Below are 19,810 nucleotides of genomic sequence, written 5' to 3'. Positions count from 1 at the left end.
TAATAAATAATCTACAGCCTCTTCTAGTTCTAAAGTTTGTATTATACCATTTTGTTTTTAAATAGTTAAGACTGCATCTCAAAAAAGTTGTCCAAAAAGACAATGTTGGCCCTGAATTAAAGATTTTTTTCACTCCTTTTCTGGCTTTTAGTACCTCCTAGCCAGTTATTAGTGGGAAGCAAATATTACCTATTTTACTCAACTGATTCTGAATGCTTATGCCCCCCCCCCACTTCCCATAGCCCACAATGCCCAGTACATGGTAAACACTCAATACTTTTGAATATTCTTGAATGAGTAGCAAAATATTAAGGATGGACCAAGAATTAAAAAGAATCTGGAGATGATAACAGTTGCTTTTATAAAACCCCAAATAATAATTTCAAAGCTTCTAGTCTCCTTTTTCAGATTTGCTTTGGTTCGTCTTGGAAATCATTGCAAGGAAAATATGGCACAAGAATACAAGGTTAAATCATTATAGGTAAATACAAGCAAGGACACATAAAGTTTAAGTTTTCATTCATGTATTGAAGAAATGAATTTTATTTACACTACTGTGGATCCCAGCTACTCCAGTTACTCTGGATATAATCATTAATAACAGAAAAAATATCTTCCAGTATTTCAATCTTAACAATTGTAATTGCTTAGTTATACTATAGAATAAGAAGCCTTTAATTAATTTTTGGAAATAAAAAATATGTATATACATTACCCTGATGCCTAGGCCCAAAATATATGCAACAACAAATTTTCTTGATTTCTATTAGTCATAAAAATAAAGGAAAAATATATTGCAAGTATTTTCTTTATAGGCAATTTCAATTAGAAAATAATAGTTTAATGAAAACAATACAGTGGTTCAGGTAAGTGAACTGATATGGAGGCAGGAGAAGTATTCAAAACTTGACGGATAACATGTTGTCAAATATAACTTAAGAATAGCTGCCTCCATGACAGCATTTACAGGAAGTAACCAGATTTTTATACATCTCAATTTTATCTTATATTCAAGGAAACTACAAGTCAGTAAGTAGGTTATGATCCTAAGTCATAGTTAGGAACCCCTTCTTTTAGCTTGTAAGATGTAGCCTTTTGATTTGATAATTCCTCTACTTTTAACAATGACTGAATACCGCAGTAGCCACAGGGGCACCCACTCGTGTGCTTGAATGTCAGGGATGCTTTCCTGAAGAGCTTCTTGGAAACTGGCTTCAGAAAGCAGTTCTTAAAACAAACAAACAACAAATAAAAACCCAAAGTGTTAAATTTGAAAATAACAACACTTTACCATGTAGGTAAGCATTTAGATACAACAAAAGAAACACTTCAAAGAAATATAAAATATGAAGAATATAAAATATGCTTTTCCTTAATGTATGCTATGAATCTGAACCAGAATATCAGAAAGAGCCAGGCAGTTCTTTAAGGTATCTACACCTGTACCCCGGCCTATTTAATTCATAACTTCTGATGAGTGGAGCCTGCATAGTTGTTTTGGTTTTTTTTGTTGTTGTTTTGTTTTGTTTTTGAAGATTTCCAGGCGATTCTAATGTAGAGCCAGTGAAAATACAGATAAGTTACATACAACGATGAAAAAGGAAAGTTATCAATAATCCTATCAACTGGAGACAGATCATTTCCATTGCCATGTATTTCCTTCCAACTTTTTTTCTGCATCTATTTTCCATATCTTAAAAATCATAACTGTAGTTATAACCTAATTTATTTTTTCAACTTATATTATGAATCTTTCCATGTAATTATTCTTTGGATGCATCACTTTTTTTTTTTAATGTTTATTTTTGAGAAAGAGAGACACAGGTGAGTGGGAGAGGGGCAGACAAAGAGGAAGACACAGAATCCATGCTCTAGTCTCTGAGCTGTCAGCACAGAGCTGGCGTAGGGCTCAAACCCACAAACTGTGAGATCATGACCTGAGCCGAAGTCAGACGTTTATCTGACTGAGCCACCCAGGCGCCCCGGAAGTATCACTTTTAATAATTACCCAGATACTACATTATCTAGATCTCATAATTTATACATTTCCTCATTGCTGACCAAAAAAAATTCAAATTTTTCCTAGTATTTTGCTAATAAAAATAATGCTATGCTGAACATCTTTAAAATGCATGCCTGGCTATGGAATAACAAAGCCAAAGTACAAGTACATTTTGAAAGCTTGATCTATAGGATACTCTGAGTTGCTTTCCAGATGGGCTGTACTTTACACTTCCACTAGCAGTTGATAATGTCAGAATGCCAATCTTATATTCTCTCGGGCACCAGTGATCATTTAAAAACTCTTTGGCATCTCTTTGATAAAGTAATTATTTTCTGATTCTACATTTACATCCTGCTCTGATGTACTACTCTCTTTCTCACTGCCTCTTCTCCAGCCACACTGGCCTTGAAATCCTCAAGCACATTCACACTTTTGAATCAGTTGATTACTCTTTCCTGAATCCTCTTCCTCCAGACTCCCACAGGTTCTCTCCCTTCTTGCAGGTCTCTGATTAATGTCACCTTAGCAGAGAGGCCTCCCTGACTACCCCATATAAAACAACAATCCCTAACCTGGGCACTCTTTTCTTCTTCAGTCAACTTTTCTCCATAGCATGTACCACCATTTATCACATTTAACATTTATCTTATGGTCTGTCTCCTCCCATCATGAGTGTTGGAATTTATATGACTTGGTCCTATATCCCTAGTATTCTGAACACTGCCTGACACATAATAGGTACTCAAATGTCTGTTGAATCAACCAATCAATGTGAAAAGTTTCTACTAGGGTCAGAACCAACCACACAGATAGGCATTAAGTGACCATCTAGACTGTATGATTTGGGAGCGCTAAAGGACCCACTTGCCCCAAAAGAACTGCTGTGATATTTGAATAATGTCAATAGTAAACTCTCAGTAAATGTTTGCTATTATCATGTGCTAGGCACTTTTCTGAGTACATGTATTAGCTCATTTAATCCACATGTTAACCCTATAAAATAGATATATTCTCCCCTTTTCCAGGGGGAAACCGAGGCAGAGAGGTTAGATAACTTGGCTATGCAGCCTAGTAAAGTGTAGCTTTCATAAATGGAAGGCAAATGTCTCTTTGGGAAAGTAACATGAACATGGATTTGCTTATCAGACCACCTGACAGAGAAGAGGATTCTGGAGGAAATGAGACATAAAGCAGATCAGACTTAATGGGAGTGAGGGGAGGGTGAAACAAATGAAAACGGGAAGGTTCTGAGTCAGGATCACCCACTTCACAGTTTCACCCTGACTGTAGTTGAACTGTTACCGCAACTTCTAGGGCAAAGAGTAATGGAAAATAAACACTTTCTGAAGAACAGGGTAATTTTAGAACAGAGGAAGGGCTTTAGAGGGGACTTAAAAACAAAACTCTATTTTAGATGACAAGTAGAGTTAAATGTTTTACAACTTGAGTGCTTAAAAAATAAAATGTGACACACATAATCAGAGAGCTATGCTATTATTCATCAACTTAACCACATACTTTTACATTAACCATGCGAGCTCTTTAGAATCAGTAAACACAATTAATCTTTTAAGAAAAGAATTGCTTCATTATAGATCAAAGTGAAGATTCACTAATGGTATATGCAGAATCAGCCTATAAATTCTAATCAAAGGGTTTAGAAGTAAAATTAGAAAGACATCCAAGTGTCAAGTTATGTCAGTAAAACAAAAAAAATATCAAAAAAGGATTAAATCTCTCTTCTCATATATATATATGCAATTTATTTCACCATAACAACATGCATTAGCACATAATCCACATGCCAACATTTAGATAACATGGAAATAAAATACCAGACACCTTAGTCTTTTCCTATTTCCTTTCCTACTGGAAGAAGGAAAGAGTTTTTTTCAAGTGGAGCTAGAATGGGGTGCAGGCTCATCCATCATCTGTTGGTAACAATTACTGTTGGAAAAGCCCCCCTCCTCCTCACCCCCACCAAATAAATAGATAAGTGATATAATATCTACTAACATATGGAAAGTTGGAATTTAAAGTTGGGTTTATGTTTCAGAACAAATCAGCATAGAAATTCTTTGTTAGATTTTCAACTAAAATGACTTTTTAAAAAATGAATCTAATTACTTATGAAAGTAATTACTAAAGGGAGAGGCAGAAGTCATTATCTCCTGGTATCATTTAGATGAAAACTGACAAGAAAGTAAGGTTTTCAGGCTGAAATACCACAACGCTACCATCTCAAATCAAAAAGATAGTATAGCATAGGGAGGAAGGCTCCAAATTCAGCCAGGACCAAGTCCAAGTTTAAACTCTGTCCCATGCCAGCTGGGTGGCCTTGGCTACTTTCTTAATTCTGAGGCTTACCAATAAAATGTCTAGTTTCAGCTGTTGTGAGGAATACAGATCATCTCTCAAAGGCATTTAGCATGATACCTAGTATCTAATGAACAGTAACTATTAAAACTCCTCCTCTTCATACAAAACAGTGAAAAAATGAAAATGTGGCAGACTGCTAATAAATAGTGTAACATCTTAAGGGGGTATACATGAGCACACTAACTGAATCCAACCACCAGTATAAAGCCATCTTTTTAGACATGGAAGTAAAAGCTAAATATTTTTTCTCCAAGAATCACCTAGAAAATGTAATTTCTTCCAGTATTTATTAAACTAAAACCTCTATAAAAATGTCATAGGTACCTGGGTAGCTCAGTTGGATGAGCGTCCCACTCTTGATCTCAGCTCAGGTCTTGATCTCAGGGTCATGAGTTCAAGACCCACACTGGATCCACACTGGTGTGGAGCCTACTTTGGGGGGTAAAAAAGGCCAAATCTCTAGGGCGCCTGCGTGGCTCAGTTAGTTAAGTGTCCGACTCTTAATTTCAGTTCAGGTCATGATCTCAGGTTTGTAAAATAGAGCCCTGCATTGGGCTCTGTGCTGAGCATGGAGCCTGCTTGGGATTCTCTATTCTTCACTCTCTGCCCATGTCCTGCTCACGCTCACTCTTTCCCTCTCTCTCTCAAAATAAATTAAAATTAAAAGAAATGTCTTAGGGATTTAAAACTTTCACATTTCTCACTTAGAACTATACCAAAAACACTCTTTCATTTTTTTCAGTGAAAAAATAGGAATGGAGCAGACTGCTAAATAAGTATAAAACATTCCCTTCCCAGTTTCCCTACTTATCCTGTAAAATGTTGTTAAAAATAGTTCTACAGAAGGCAGAGAAGCCATTCTCAATAATCAAATGTTTCTGATCAACACAAAACATATGTCTTGATAGTAATGATTAATAAAATACCTAATCAATTACCTATCCTAAGATGCTTAAATTTTAAATTAAATTTTACCTGCCTCTCTTTCTAGATATTTATCCCCTTTAAGTGGCTGTTCAGTACAATTTTTGCTGTACCATACAAGATTTTATATGATACTATTTAAAATATCCTAAAAGATCCTTAATATTTATAAACTTCAACAGACTGGATATTCAGGAAATGATCCCATTAATTTTTTCCCATTGATATAAAGACAAAATAAAGCTTTCTGAAACTAAAATAAAGGCATATGTATTTTGAACTAACCATTAAGAGAAGTTCTAGGTAACATTTATCACTGTCCAAAATTAAAAATTAAATTTTAACAAGTAGCTTCTTGTAAGATAAAACCTCATGATCAATCAAGAAATGAAAATCTCAGTCTTACCTTTTGGATCATTATGAGTCAATAGCTGTATGTCAAATTGTTTAGCAAATGCAGTCAAATCAGGTGGCATCACACAGCAAGAGGCAAGATTAACTTGGTTACTATTTGGTTTTACCTAAAGTGAAGAAAATCATGACATCGCCACTAAATTAAGTACTATAAAAAGTGGAAAGCAATAAAAGGACACAACTTTAGAAAATATGAAATATTGCATGTATAATGCTTACAGTTTATAAAATACTTTAAATGAATGTATTTATTAACATATGTTTTTCTAACTCATGTTAGTGGTAACAGGGAAAGGAAAGAACTTCAGGTGGTAGCCAATGTAGTGCTACACTACTAGAAACTCTCCCGCTAGCACCTGCAACCTAGTACACCTGTCTCAGAAATAAACATGATTCTAAGTGTGATGGTTCCAGCTAAAGAGGGAGTATGTCTTAAAGGTAAAAGATTAAAGAGGAGTGATACAAACATTTAATATTAAAGTATAAAATATGGTTATGGGGCACCCGGATGGCTTAGTTGGTTGGGCTTCCGACCAGCTCAGGTCATGATCTCACAGCTTGTGAGTTCGAGCCCTGCATTGGGCTCTGTGCTGACAGCTCAGAGCCTGGAGCTTGCCTCAGATTCTGTGTCTCCCTCTCTCTCTGCCCCTCCCCAACTTGTGCTCTGTCTCTCTCTCAAAAATAAATAAACGTTAAATAAAATTAAAATATGGTTATAAATCAGACACATTTTGAAAAAGAACTAGATAATTTCTAAGAGCTGCTCTGGTTAATTTATAGATACATTCCAGACCACCCAAGTCTCTCTAGCAGAATCTTGGCCACATTCTGGCTATCACCAAATCAAAGGGAGAAGGGGCAACATGTTCTCTAGGGTCTTCCTGTCCATAAGAAACTGAAAAATCTGAAAAGGAGAAGATTGGGGATGAAGTATAAAGAATAAAGAACAACACATAGAGTAAAGGTAAAATACTAGTTAGTAAGCAACTTCCCTAATAGTTTTGTACATTATTAGGCCAGAGAGTTGTGATTAATTTATGACACCTACTCTGTATCAAATTCTATGAACCTAAAGTCTTTTTTATCTTTAAGTAACAGCAAAATATTTGTATATATGATATTCCCTTACTTAAGAAATCAGAACCACAATGTAATCTTATCTAAAGAAAAATGTAATAATTTTATCACAAAAGTAAAACTGAAGGAAACAGCCTTAATTCATTTTGGCTATAAGTGCTTCAGGACACATTTTCCAGTGTTTTTGTCACTCATTTTTTTTTAAGTGTATTTATTTTGAGAGAGTGAGAGTGCAAGTGCATGCATGGGGGAGGGGGAGAGAGAGGGAGGGAGGGGGAGAGGGAGGGAGGGAGGGAGGGAGGGAGGGAGAGAGAGAGAGAGAGAATGAGAATCCTAAGCAGGCTCCATGCTGTCAGCATGAAGCCCAACATGGGGCTTGATCTCACAAACTGTAGGATCATGACCTGAGCTGAAATCAAGAGTTGGACACTTAACCGATTGAGTCACCCAGGCACCCCAATATGTCACTTCTTTGAAATCCAATTAATAATTAAGCTCAATTAGGCACGTATTTGAGACCAAAAAATCCAATGTTTTAGATAAATCTTGCCTCAAAACTCCCACATTTGGAATAGCAAATCAACAGTGACTGTCCACTATTGTGTATGATGCTAAACAGTATGTAGCAAAGACTATAACAGCTGGGCTCCTCCCAGAGTACTTGTGATCTAGCTGTGCTTTACCTGTGCCCACTGATACAGCTGTTCCAACTGTGTTTTGTCTAGATCAGAGGTACCTATTGCAACAATCTTTTTGCTCTGAACTAAGTTTTCTAATTCCTCCCAGTAAGGCTGCAAATGCTCCAAGGAAAGATTAACTCCATCTTCAATAGGAGGTGAAGCAATGATCACAGAATCCAGCTGTGCAACTCCAAGGACTGAACAGGCTGATGTGAAGGAAAACACGAAAAGGATAAATATTTGTTACATAATAAAAACAAGTATTTCTAATGTCCTTCAAGTATCCCACTAAATTCTGTCCATATGGTTCACTAGTTTTCTAATATAGCAGATTATTTCACTCAGTTTCATAATCATTTACAACATTTCCATCTCTTAAAAAAGTATAAGCTCCTGTTCATCTATTGGGTCTGTGTGGCAGACAAGTCAGTTTCTTTGACCTGCCTCCTTCCTAGAGACTCACAGTTATTATAGTCCTTCTGGAGAACAGGCCTTCATCTTGTTTCTAAGACGATTTTTTTGGTAGCTTCCTTATCTTCATAAAATTTTCTTCTCCAGTTCTACTAGTATCTTATATAGATGACTATAAGAATTCTGACCTCATATTCTGTAATTGGTAGTCATGGCAAAGAATAGTCTTGAGACTCTGAAAAACTAAATTTATGGTTCTAATCTATATTTATAGAGGTAATTTAATTTCTTTTTAAAAATTTTTTTAAGATGTTTATTTATTTTTGAAAGAAAGAGAGACAGAGTGTGAGTAGGGGAGGGCCACAGAGAGAGGGAGACAAGGAATCTGAAACAGGCTCCATGCTCTGCACTGTCAGCACAGAGCCCAATGTGGGGCTCAATCTCACGAACTGTGAGATCATGACCTGAGCTGAAGTCAGACACTTAACCGACTGAGTCACCCAGGCACCCCAATAGAGGTAATTTCTATAAAAATAATTTAAAGAGTTTACTTTAAATGATTCTTTTTTCATTCCACAGTTATATTATAGAGCTAATTACTTAAGCATCCAACCTCTATACTGTAAGAACATTTTAGAAGAAAAAATATTGAATAATTGTAATATCACAATAATCTAACCAAGAGCCAAAGATGAAAATGCTTGTTTTGTTGTGGTGGTGGTTGTGGTATTTCATTATAGTACTAAAAGGGCTAAGAATAGGATTAAGAATTTCTATCTCCAAACATATAGTCAATATTTGATTATATCTTTTACATTCTTCTTATATATCAAAATATGAACCTACAAATGCTTATATGATCTGACATAAGCCTTAAGAAATTAGGCGAGAACCTTAAAGAGTAAAATTGGAATGAGCTCATTTTCTTTTTTTCTGGACCTGAACACAAGACCTAACTAATACACCTATACTAATTTAAAGATCATTATGAAGGTAAAAAGTTAAATTTTTGCTTACCCATGTCAACTGCATTTCTAGTTGATGATGAAGAGTTTGATCCTACAATGAACAGTTTTGCTGGGTAACAAAAGAAAACAAAACTGATTACTACATTTGGGTAACTTTTACTACACAGTATTAACATTGCCAACGATATTAAGATGACAGAGAATCCTGTATGAATTATCTTTCCTTTCCTAGTCACATAATTTTATAGTTTCCATTTTAAGACATGAAAGTACATTTCCATTGTAATTTTTAACTTATATGTCAGTTGCCAAAAAAATACCCATTTGTCAAAACAAAAAAGCAAATATTAATTTTCCATCTGTTAGAAGGCAGGTCAGATAAATATACAAACTTAAATTACTCAAAATGTATATTTTTATGTATTAAATATTAATGGAGCATATTACTTTCTTCAATAAACTAAAATCAATGCAAAGACTAAATTAAAATTACTTATAATGAGAAGAAAAATGAAAAGAATACCACAACCTCACCTTTCTAATACAATCATTCTAAGTTTTAGACATTACCTTTCAGTTACTGGTCATATGAAGCAGGGTATAGCATTTATTCCTATCTATTTAGTTTACCTTTACATAATTTTTTTTACATCTTTATCAAGTATTTAGTTCCCTTAAAGTTTTTTTAAAATCATAATATATTCACTCTAGAAATGAGAAGAACCTACAAGAATACAAAGACCAAAAAAAAAAAAAAAGCCAATTGTCTCATCACTGAAAGCAGTCACTGTTTAGGTTTCTGTATACTCTCTATTTTTAATGAATAATTTTACATACTCATTTTTAATGGCTGAACATTATTCTGTAATTTTGATAGGGTATAACTTACTAAATAATTTCCTACTTTTTGAACACTTACATTAGTACCAGTTTTTTGTTATCACATACAATGTTAAAGAAACATCTTGGTAACTTTGTTCAACTTTATGCTGAAGCATTTCCCAAGGACAAATTGTCAGAAATGTGTTTATGAGTCAAAGGGTATGAGCTTTTTTGTGAGTCTTCTTATATTTTATTTACCTCCTACTGTTATATAAAAGATTTGGGGGTGCCTGGGTGGCTCAGTCGGTTAAGTGTCTGACTCTTGACTTTGGCTCAGGTCATGATCTCACGGTTCATGAGTTAAAGTCCTGCATCAGGCTCTCTGCTGTCAGCGCAGAGCCCGCTTCAGATCCTGTCTCCCTCTCTCTCTCTGCCTTCCCCTGCTTGCGCTTGCACTCTCTCTCAGAAATAAACATTTGAAAAAAAACAGAACTTCTCTCCTAACAGTATAGAACACTATCAAATGTAAGTTTTTTGCTAATTTAATAGGTACAATATACACCTAATGTGGTTTCAGGACCACATTAATTGGCATTTCTTTGGTTACCAGGAAAGCAGAGTAGTTTTCTGTAAGACTGAGGCTTTGGCTTGATTTAAATTCAAATTTATTTGTATAGATTTACCTCATGTAAATTCAGTATTCAAAATCTAAATTTACTCAATAGACAAATAGGTAGAGTAGTGGGAGAGCAAGAAGAGAGAAAATCAGAAAAGGGAATGGAGAAAAAAAAACAGGGCTAATGAAGTATTTGTATGTAAATTGCCTGGTATTCAACAAATACAACAAATTTACCTTGTACATTTCTTGTTTGTCCCTTCCTTTCTACTGCTAATATTCCTAAAGCATTGCTTTCCTCATGCAGCTTCTCTGTTTAAAAGTCATCACCACTCTCTACCAGGTGAGAGTCAATCTTCACCACTTTGGTCCAACCATAGCTGCCATAGTTATGCTCCATGAAAACCCTCCCCACCACTATCCCTGTGGTCATGAATCTGGGCTATTTGAAATGGTCTCCTTTCTCTGAAAAAGGAGGTATTTTTAGATACGTAGGGAAAGGGAAGCTCTTCAAATAGGGAAAAATTTGATACTTATCAAAAATCTCAAGCCCTCTAGGAACTGAGGACAACCTGTACAAGCTCCAAGATGGATCTAAACCATGAAGAACTGCAATCAACCACAGAGAAAAGGTTGCTTTTACCTCCTTTATCCAACACAAATAGCAATGTGTTGTAAAAGAAATGGGTTTTAGAGTCAGGCATACCTGGATGGATTCCTGGTTCAACCACATACTGGTTACATGACAACTTCTAAGTTATTTAACGTCACTTGTGCAATGGGGACAATAGACCTACCTTGTAGAATTGTTTTGAGAATCATGTGAGGAAATATAACCAAATTGTTATATTGCTAACTCAATATAACTCAACAAATGGTAGTTATTGAGTCAAAAGACAATGCCCTATCTCATCTTACATGTCCATCCTAATAACAGCCACAACACAACCACAAATGGTAATAAATAACAACTATCTAGCTAGCACTTAACTGTTTTGCCAAGCACTATGTTAAGTGCTTTTGTTATTTCACCTAATTTACAAAGAAGCCTGTGAAAGAGATGCATCCCTGTTTTATAAATGAGAAAACCGAGGCTCAGAGAGGTTAAGTAACTAGTTAGCCCAAGATTACACCAGTCAGTAATCTGTATATGAAGGAATTTCAATCTAGCCAAGGTCAAGCTTTTAATAACTGTGCTATGCTGACTGTAAACTGAGGGCAAAAACAGCACATCTCTATTTTTTCATTCCTTGAGCTTAGCATGGTCTCTGGAAAACAGTCACTCAATACATTTGTTGAATGAGTTTAACATGTATTTTACTTCTCTTCATGCAACTTGTTGCCAGACTTCTGTTTACGCTTTCAGATGACTTCAGCCATCGCTCAGCAGTGTTCCACCAGGAAGAGAAGGCTTATGCTCGCTTCAGGTAGACACTGCTCTTAAGCCTTCCCTTTCTTCTTTCCATTCCCTCCACCTTAATCTTCCTACTGCTCTGAAGTCCCAACATATAAATTAATGAGACCACCATGAAGAAGAGCAAGGTGAAGTTCTATTCTGACTCTGCTTAAGTAGCCAAAACTGACCTCCTATAACTTCCACTTGGAGTTTACATCAAGATTATGTTTAAAAAGAATCTCTGTATTTCTCACACTTAGTGACTGAGTCTCTCATTACCAGAGGGAAAGAAAGGTTTATTCCCATGCCTGACAAAATCTATCACTTCCACTGTATTACAAAATAAATTGTAAAGGCCGGACTTTACCAGAAACTTTCATTTCTTCTCTTTCATCAGGATTTATCTTTTCTACTGCATGAGATACAGTACATTCCAAGACATCTGGAAACTCCTATAATAAACACACAATGTTTACAATAAATATAAAATTAATGTTTCTGATTAGCTATATGTTTTCTATTGTCCATAGTGCCCTTTAGAAGCAGAGAGCCCATAAGATTAACTGGGTTCTTTACTGAATGTCTGGATGAGCTTCATAAGGTTTGCAAAACCCTGAAACAAAGGTAAAACGCTGTGTGTGTGTGTCCATTTACTGGGAAAAATTATCTCATTTTGAGCAGGTACTCAGAGGAATGCATGATAAAAAACAAAAACAAAACAAATAGTGGTGGCGGTGGGGAAACATGTGAGGAGTTAGAACTACTAGCACAGTACATAATTTTAGTTAAAAAAGAAACCAATGAAAAATGATAAATATTCATCTATTCAGGATAATGACATGTTAAAAACTTCTTATATTAATCACAAACACTTTAAAACAAGTTTTTTTTTTCCTGAATGCAATAAAAAAAGTAAAGGCCATTCTAATGCATTATAATGAATAAATTATGAGGAAAATGATAAAATGTTAGTACATATAAATCAGAAATATATTAACCCACATTTACAAAGTAAATAGTGAGGGCTTCCTCACAGTTCTTGAGCATATTACAATGCCTAGCACACATCAAGGGCTTACAGTAAGTGTTTATCAGTCATGCATAGAGGCAAATGGTCATTTCAGAGAAACACAGACTGATCAAAGACATTAATCAACATCTGCCTAGCAGCTAGAGAGTTTAAACTTGCAGAATGCCCAGGGAAACAAGCATTTCCAGCACATGTCCTCTTTCATAGTTTTAAAGTAGTCTATGTAATTTGTTATGAGCTTTTGGCTGAATTGGATTCCAAAGACTGGCTTGCAACCACTCTGGTTTATATATTAATATTTATGATAATAGTCATATATTGGTATTTAATGTGACACCCAGTGTTTCACTTGAAACTGACATTAAAAAAATTATATTGAGAGTTATGATGCTCTACCAAAGCAATCTAGCAACCAAAATTGCTCAACAGTCATTCCTTTACTAGACCAAATATAAACTGGAACAAAATACATTGTGAAGATACCGTGCTGGGAATTAAGCACCGAGAATCCTGATTATCTTGTCTAGTTGAAGATTTGGTGACACATCCTGGATTTTCTGTTTTATGCTTAAGCATACTGGGTCAGGCAGCCAGCCATCTCAGCAAATCAGCTACAGGGAGTTTTATGCTAATTGCCTATTTGACTTCCCTATCACAACTGGGGAATTAATTCCCTGCTTACTGCATTTCCCTTTTGACCCACATGATTTCTTCATTCACATTTTACTCACCCTGACCAAATCAGGGCTGATTTGGGAACTCCACTCATTCAAGGTCTTTTGGATACAATCTCGAAGCTGTAAAAGGAATGCGTTTTGAAACTGTTAATCAAACTCTATATATTTTTCCGTACTTCTACAATAAGAATGTATTTGTTTGATCAGTGGAAAAAAGATGTCAATAGGAAAAATCATAAAAACCAAAATTTTAGTTTTACAAGTTTTTTGTTTTCTTCAACAAAAACGTATTTAAATGTTTTTATCTTAATCTTCAAATGATGATAAACAGTACTTATTTTAAAAGTATTTTTGTACTAATGAAAGTTTAAGTAAACTTTTGAGACATAAAAGTATTCCCAAAGAAACAAAAAGAAACAGGGGTTCAAGTTCAGGGAGGCTGACTAAAATTATTATTAATCACTATGAGATATTCCTCAAAGACAAACAAATGATTCTCTAAGTGTGGCCAGAGGAACTCCTACAGTATTCACCTGTGGTATTCATTAAAAATTACAGTACCTGAGCCCCATCTTAGACCTGCTGAATCACTCTAAGGGCAGTGGAAATTGCATTTTAACAAGTATCCCATGTAATCAACATATAAAGTTTGAGAACTACCATAGTCATATCTTTTTTTTCTTTCTTTTTTTTTTTTTAACTATTTAAAAAAAATTTTTTTTAACATTTATTTCTGGAGAGAGAGAGAGAGAGAGAGAGAGAGAGAGCGAGAGCGAGCGAGCATGAGCAGGGGAGGGGCAGAGAGAGAGAGAATCTGAAGCGGGATCCAGGCTGTCAGCACAGAGCCCAACACAGGGCTCGAACTCACGAATCCACGAGATCATGACCTGAGCCGAAGTTGGTGGCTTAACTGACTGAGCCACCCAGGTACCCTGCACTGTAGTCATATCTTAACACAAGTCAACTTGCATAATGTCAGCCCACACGTCATTTCCTAACACTTAGGTATACCTCCAACCTGCCTTCAATATATTCTTGTACAAACAAAAATTTGTTTATGCTGACATTATGTATGTTGTAAATCCATTAAAATGCTCATTCATCTTTCATGCTTTATGTCAGTGTATTTCAAACTTGTCTAATAGTGGTCCAGAGTAAGACGTACATACATTCACATAGAGAGTGACTACCTACATACACAGAACAAAATGTTGACAAAACAAATAGTTTGCTACATGCCAGGCATTCTGATGGCTTCTATTAATTAGAAAAAAAAAATATGCTGTTCTATGACTCAGCAAATTGATTTAGGACCACTAATGGGCAACACTAGCAATTTGAAATCACTTATAAACATCCAAGGACACAGTGCTTTGCATTCTGTGGGCAATCAATGAGAAAATAAATGAGTAACTGGGAGCAAGTTCCTGAACTGCAAAAGCACTTTCCAAATAGCAATAACACAGACTCAGCTTCTGAACTATCTATGACTGCTTATGATAAAAATGGACACAAGCCCTTTACTGCTTTTATCTTAGTACAGATAATTACAAGAAACTGGTCTATCAATTTAAGAGCTGAGTCATCTAGATTAAGCTTCATAATCTACAACAAAACTATATGTGCTATCCACAATAACCCATACGAATTCAATCTACAAGGTCTGTATCTTCATAGAAAATATATAATCCAATTTAAAATAGTAAATAAAATTAGTTGATAATCATTCCAGAGAGAATTACAAGTCAATATTCTTTTCAAAATTAGTAAAAGTTGAGGCGGCAGGTTAAGAATTCTATCAAGTATGGTTTGGCTCATATCATGCGAGAATTTTAAGAAAACTTCCTCTGGAAGGATGGCTTATTTGCATACTTAAGGCTCTCCTGATGAATTCTCCAATTCAGGAAGGAAGTATATTTTCAGAGTATTCACCCCTTCTTGAAACCATTTCTTTAATAATCTTGGATTCTGCAAAATGTCAGAACAGACCCAATGTTACAATAATATGAGAAATTCATTGACTATATCACTAACCTAGTGATTTCTAATCTTTTATATGTTATGTATATTGACCCAACATTAACCTTATACTTTTTTATGCTCTGCTCTCTTCATTCTTATCATATACACATATGATCACTGAAGAGAAGTATCATCATAATGTCATGTATCATCAGATCTCATGTTGTTTAAGAGTTGTAAATATACTTACTATGTGAGTTCTCTGGCCAAATACTCTTACAACAAAGAACTAAGCAAAACAGTCCTATAATGGCTCATTTAAAAAACAAGATTTGACGGGGCGCCTGGGTGGCGCAGTCGGTTAAGCGTCTGACTTCAGCCAGGTCACGATCTCACGGTCCGTGAGTTCGAGCCCCGCGTCAGGCTCTGGGCTGATGGCTTGGAGCCTGGAGCCTGTTTCCGATTCTGTGTCTCCCTCTCTCTCCGCCCCTCCCCTGTTCATGCTCTGTCTCTCTCTGTCCCAAAAATAAATAAAAACGTTGAAAAATAAAATTAAAATACAGACCATCTTTAAAAAAAACAAAAACAAGATTTGACTTCATAAAATTCTAGTGAAAAAGAATTTTTTTAAAGATCATAGAATTGACAAAACACATTAGAGGGGCACCTGGGTGGCTAAGTCAGTTGAGTGGCCAACTTTGGCTCACGGTCACGATCTCACTGTTCATGGTTTCTTGAGCCCTGCATCTGCACTGACCGCTCAGAGCCTGGAGTCTGCTTTGGATTCTGTATCTCCCTCTCTCTCTGCCCCTCCCCTGCTTGTTTCTCTCTCTCTCTCTCTCTCTCTCTCTCTCTCAAAACTGGATAAACATTAAAAAGAAAGAAAAGAAAGACATTAGAACTAGAAGAGACCTTTTTAGGAAACTTGAACTCTCTACTCAATGTGTAAATGTTCTTAATAATGAGTGATTTATTCAGTTTCTTTATTCTAGGAGGTTAAACTGTTTCAAGTAGCATATCCTAATTTGGAGCTTTGGGTGATACAAAGTTCCTTTTTACATGGAAACAAAACATGCCTCTCCTAACTAAACTGTCATATTTTCCCTACAATATGCTGCCATATCTTCAAGTTTTCCTCAAATGTTTTCTCGCTTATTTTGTCCCTCTTATGCAGCAACCCAAAATAAAACACCCAAACCAGAATTAGTCCCTTGAACAATGTTTTTCAAATTGTGGAGTATGACTTGTTACATTAAGAAATAAAAACTGTAGGGACACCTTGGGGGCTCAGTCAGTTAAGCTTGCTACTCTTGATTTCAGCTCCTCTGCACTGACAGTGAGGAGCCTATTTGGGATCCCCTCTCTCTCTCTCTCTCTCTCCCCCCTTCCCCCACACACAGTCTCTCTCTCTCTCTCAAAATAAATAAATAAACTTTAAAATAAAATAAAATAAAATAAAATAAAATAAAATTAGTGTAGGGGCACCTGGGTGGCTCAGTCAGTTAAGCATCTGACTTCAGCTCAGGTCATGATCTCACAGTCCGTAGATTCCAGCCCTGAGTCAGAGCCTGCTTGGGATTCTCTCCCTCTCTCTCTGCCCCTCCCGCACTTGTGCTTCCTTTCTCTTTCAAAAATAAACAAACTTAAAAAAAAAAAAAAAAGAAATAAAGAGTGTGGTATGTGACCTGTTACATTAAAAAATAAGAAAAAAAATCAGAATACACAGGATATACTAAAGGTTAATATCTTCATAAAACCTTTGAGATTTTTTGTTTTACTTAAGTATAATTTACATAAATAAAATTCACTCATTTTAAGTGCACAACTCAATGAGTTTTAGAGAATTTGTGCAGAGTTTTACAGACTTGTGCAGCATCACCACAATCCAATTTTAGAACATCTCCATGTGCCTAGTAGGAGTCACTACCCATTCCTACCCCCGGCCCCAGGCAACCGCGCATCCTACTTTCTGTCCTTATGGACTATGAACGCGACTGCAAGGTAAAATTTCTTCCTGGGCTTGCAGTCAAAAAACTCTGAAGGCCACTACTTTAGAGGGTGTTGCAGTGAAACGAGAGAGCAAAAGTTTCACCCAATATTGTTAATATACATGGAAAATGGTGCATTGAACCAACAGCGCTGAGAGGAAATTAAGGGACTAGAAATACAGGAATATTTACTTGGGGGAGAAATAGTCTAAGTGGGGCGGTTTAAACAGAAAAAGGTATACACACTGAGGTGGATGGAATCCGGTCACAGAATATGGTGCGGACTTTGATTCCTATTAAAGTTACAGCCCAGAGCTCTCACTCTGATGGGTGCTCGCTCTCAACGCCAGGCCTGGCCACAGGCCCAGAGCGGACGCGGATGCCCTGTGCTCCTGCACCGATTACCAGCATCTCCAATAAAAGAGCAAAAGCTGCCTAGGACTACAGCTGATAGCGTCATAAGGTGGCATAGGGCACTTTCCCTTTTAATCAAGCTTTGTTTTAGCTTTCTGACGCAATCAGGTGAAAATAATAACGAGATAAATGCCTGCGTGGCGAACATTTTCCTGTATTCTTTTCATCCTCACAGCGGGTTGATGAGCTTCAAAGTTGTGGAGACAGACTGAGGGAAGGGAACTTTCTCACAGTCACACAGCTCCTGAACGAAAAGGTGCGTTTCATTTAGTCATCATCCCTCGATACTCGGATCGTCCCACACCACCGACATGCCTCCGCAACGGGCTGTGCACACGGACTCCCCACGCAGGGATGACCAGCCCCGAACCCGTAACACGTGTGTAATTCCAGACTGATCTCTGCCACTTCAAACTAGCGATTAGTCTTCGGGGAAATAAACTAAGGGAGATTCACCTTGGGCGAGAAGAATCTGTACCTTATTCCAAAGCCGAACCTGAAGCGTTTAGTCACCTGCCTTACTGTAATAGAGAAACTCCTGTCAGCCTCCGAGCTAAGTGGATTATTTACTGCTACCCTCACCTGAATCCCGGAAAAGCGAGCCTCTACACCGTCTTCACCTGGCCGCGGGGTGGGGAGGGGGGGAAGGGGCCGGGGGGCTGGGAGAGCGAGGTACTGGCTCTCTCTGCACCCACCCCGCCCATCCCACCCCCGCGAGGAAGAGGGGGCCGGTACGTTCGAGAGCTCGGCTGTCGCCCGGAAGCTTGACAGAGGCGTCCTCCGGGGTGAAGTTGCACCTGCCAAGTGTTTTAAGACGCGCGGCCGCGGGGCAGCAGGTTTGGAGGCGACGTCCTAACCCCAGCGGCCTCACCCGGCGCCCTCCGCCGCGCCCCGAGCCTGGCCGCCCGCCCTCCCCTCGGGCGCTGCCTCCCTCTCGGAGCCGCCCGGCCGGCGGCCTGCCCCGGGAGCTCGGCGTCTCTCACCTCCTCGCTGTGCGTGGACGGGCATTTCTTCCGCAGGCGGCCCCAGTTCAGCAGGTTCCCCGTCTGCAGGTGCAGGGTGCGGGCCCGCGCCAGCAGCGCCCCGGCCAAGCGGCTGTCGGTGCCCATGGCAGCGGCCGACCGAAGGGGCCAGGAGGCGACGGGGTCGCAGGCGAGGAAGGAGGCCGCCCCGCAGGACGCGGTGCCCGAGGCGGGAGAGCCGAGCGCGAGGCTGCCGGCCCCACGCGGCGGGACCTCGGCCTGCGCTCGGGAACGAGGGAGGCCGGACGGTGGCGGAGCGGCGGCCCGGGAGGGACGCGCTGGCGGCTGCGGCTGCTGCTACTGCGGCTGCCGCCTCAGAGTTGACTCCCAACCGAAGGGACCGTTTCCTGGAAGACAATGACTAAGCAGAAATCGCGGCTGAGAAAGTGCTTGGTAACCGTTACCCGTCCCGCGGCGGGGCCGGGCGGGGCGGGGCGGCGAGAAGGCTGCGGGACGCCTGCCCGCGGGTGACTGGCCCTTGGCCTGTGGCGGGCGTGGCGCCGGGCGGGCGCGCGGCGCAGAGAGCGCTGGGCGCGCAGGGCGCGCGGGGCGCGCGCGGCGGGGCGGGGCGGGGAGGGACCCGGCGCTCGGCAGGGCTCCCCCTGCCGGTCAGAGGACGGAGTGCCGGCCCGTGCCCCCTCCACCTAGCGTCACCAGCCGCGCTTGCGGTTTCGCCTCCCAGCCAATGGGCGGTCGCGCTGGTGATTTCCTTCCATACCTCTTTAAAAAGACAGCGAAAGCATCTACCATGGCTTTGAAACACTAGGTTTTAGTTCCCAAAAGCAGGTGTTAAGGCAAAGTTCCCCTTCTTTGCTTTTCTACCCTTTTAGTTCATTTTCTTTCTTAAGGCCTTTTCCCCCAAACTGCGGGTGTTTCTTCATGTTCTTTAAGGTCTCTTGATTTGCACTATTTGCTGGACAGTGTGTGAAGTCAAAGAGTAAAACTTAATCTTTGTTTTTGAGAAGCTAATACTCTAGTTCTAAAGATAAGGCGTAAGCATACGAAAGGGTAGCGTAGGACAGTTT

At 38.6% G+C, this 19,810-nt stretch overlaps 1 protein-coding gene and 1 long non-coding RNA gene across 2 annotated transcripts in view; one reads left to right on the top strand and one right to left on the bottom strand.

Annotated features, from left to right (window-relative positions):
• Positions 1–507: 507 nt before the first annotated feature.
• GCLM (glutamate-cysteine ligase modifier subunit) lies at positions 508–19,274 on the bottom strand. Its single transcript, XM_047869410.1, has 7 exons — positions 18,747–19,274; positions 13,454–13,519; positions 12,060–12,144; positions 8,908–8,967; positions 7,483–7,685; positions 5,715–5,829; positions 508–1,227 (listed from the first exon to the last, which is right to left on the bottom strand). Exons 1-7 carry the CDS (start codon positions 18,870–18,872, stop codon positions 1,058–1,060), a joined length of 825 nt encoding a protein of 274 aa, XP_047725366.1. The 5' UTR covers positions 18,873–19,274; the 3' UTR covers positions 508–1,057.
• The window catches only part of LOC125172014 (uncharacterized), a 31,636-nt gene continuing 30,932 nt past the window's right edge, over positions 19,107–19,810 (top strand). The window contains exon 1 of the long non-coding RNA XR_007154549.1: positions 19,107–19,178. This is a non-coding gene — a long non-coding RNA (uncharacterized LOC125172014). The remainder of the gene's footprint in view (positions 19,179–19,810) is intronic.

The sequence above is a fragment of the Prionailurus viverrinus genome, chromosome C1 (assembly GCF_022837055.1).
Source record: "Prionailurus viverrinus isolate Anna chromosome C1, UM_Priviv_1.0, whole genome shotgun sequence".
Classification (NCBI taxonomy): domain Eukaryota; kingdom Metazoa; phylum Chordata; class Mammalia; order Carnivora; family Felidae; genus Prionailurus; species Prionailurus viverrinus.
Note: the sequence above shows the minus strand (reverse complement) of the source record. Positions and strands in the feature narration are given on the sequence as shown.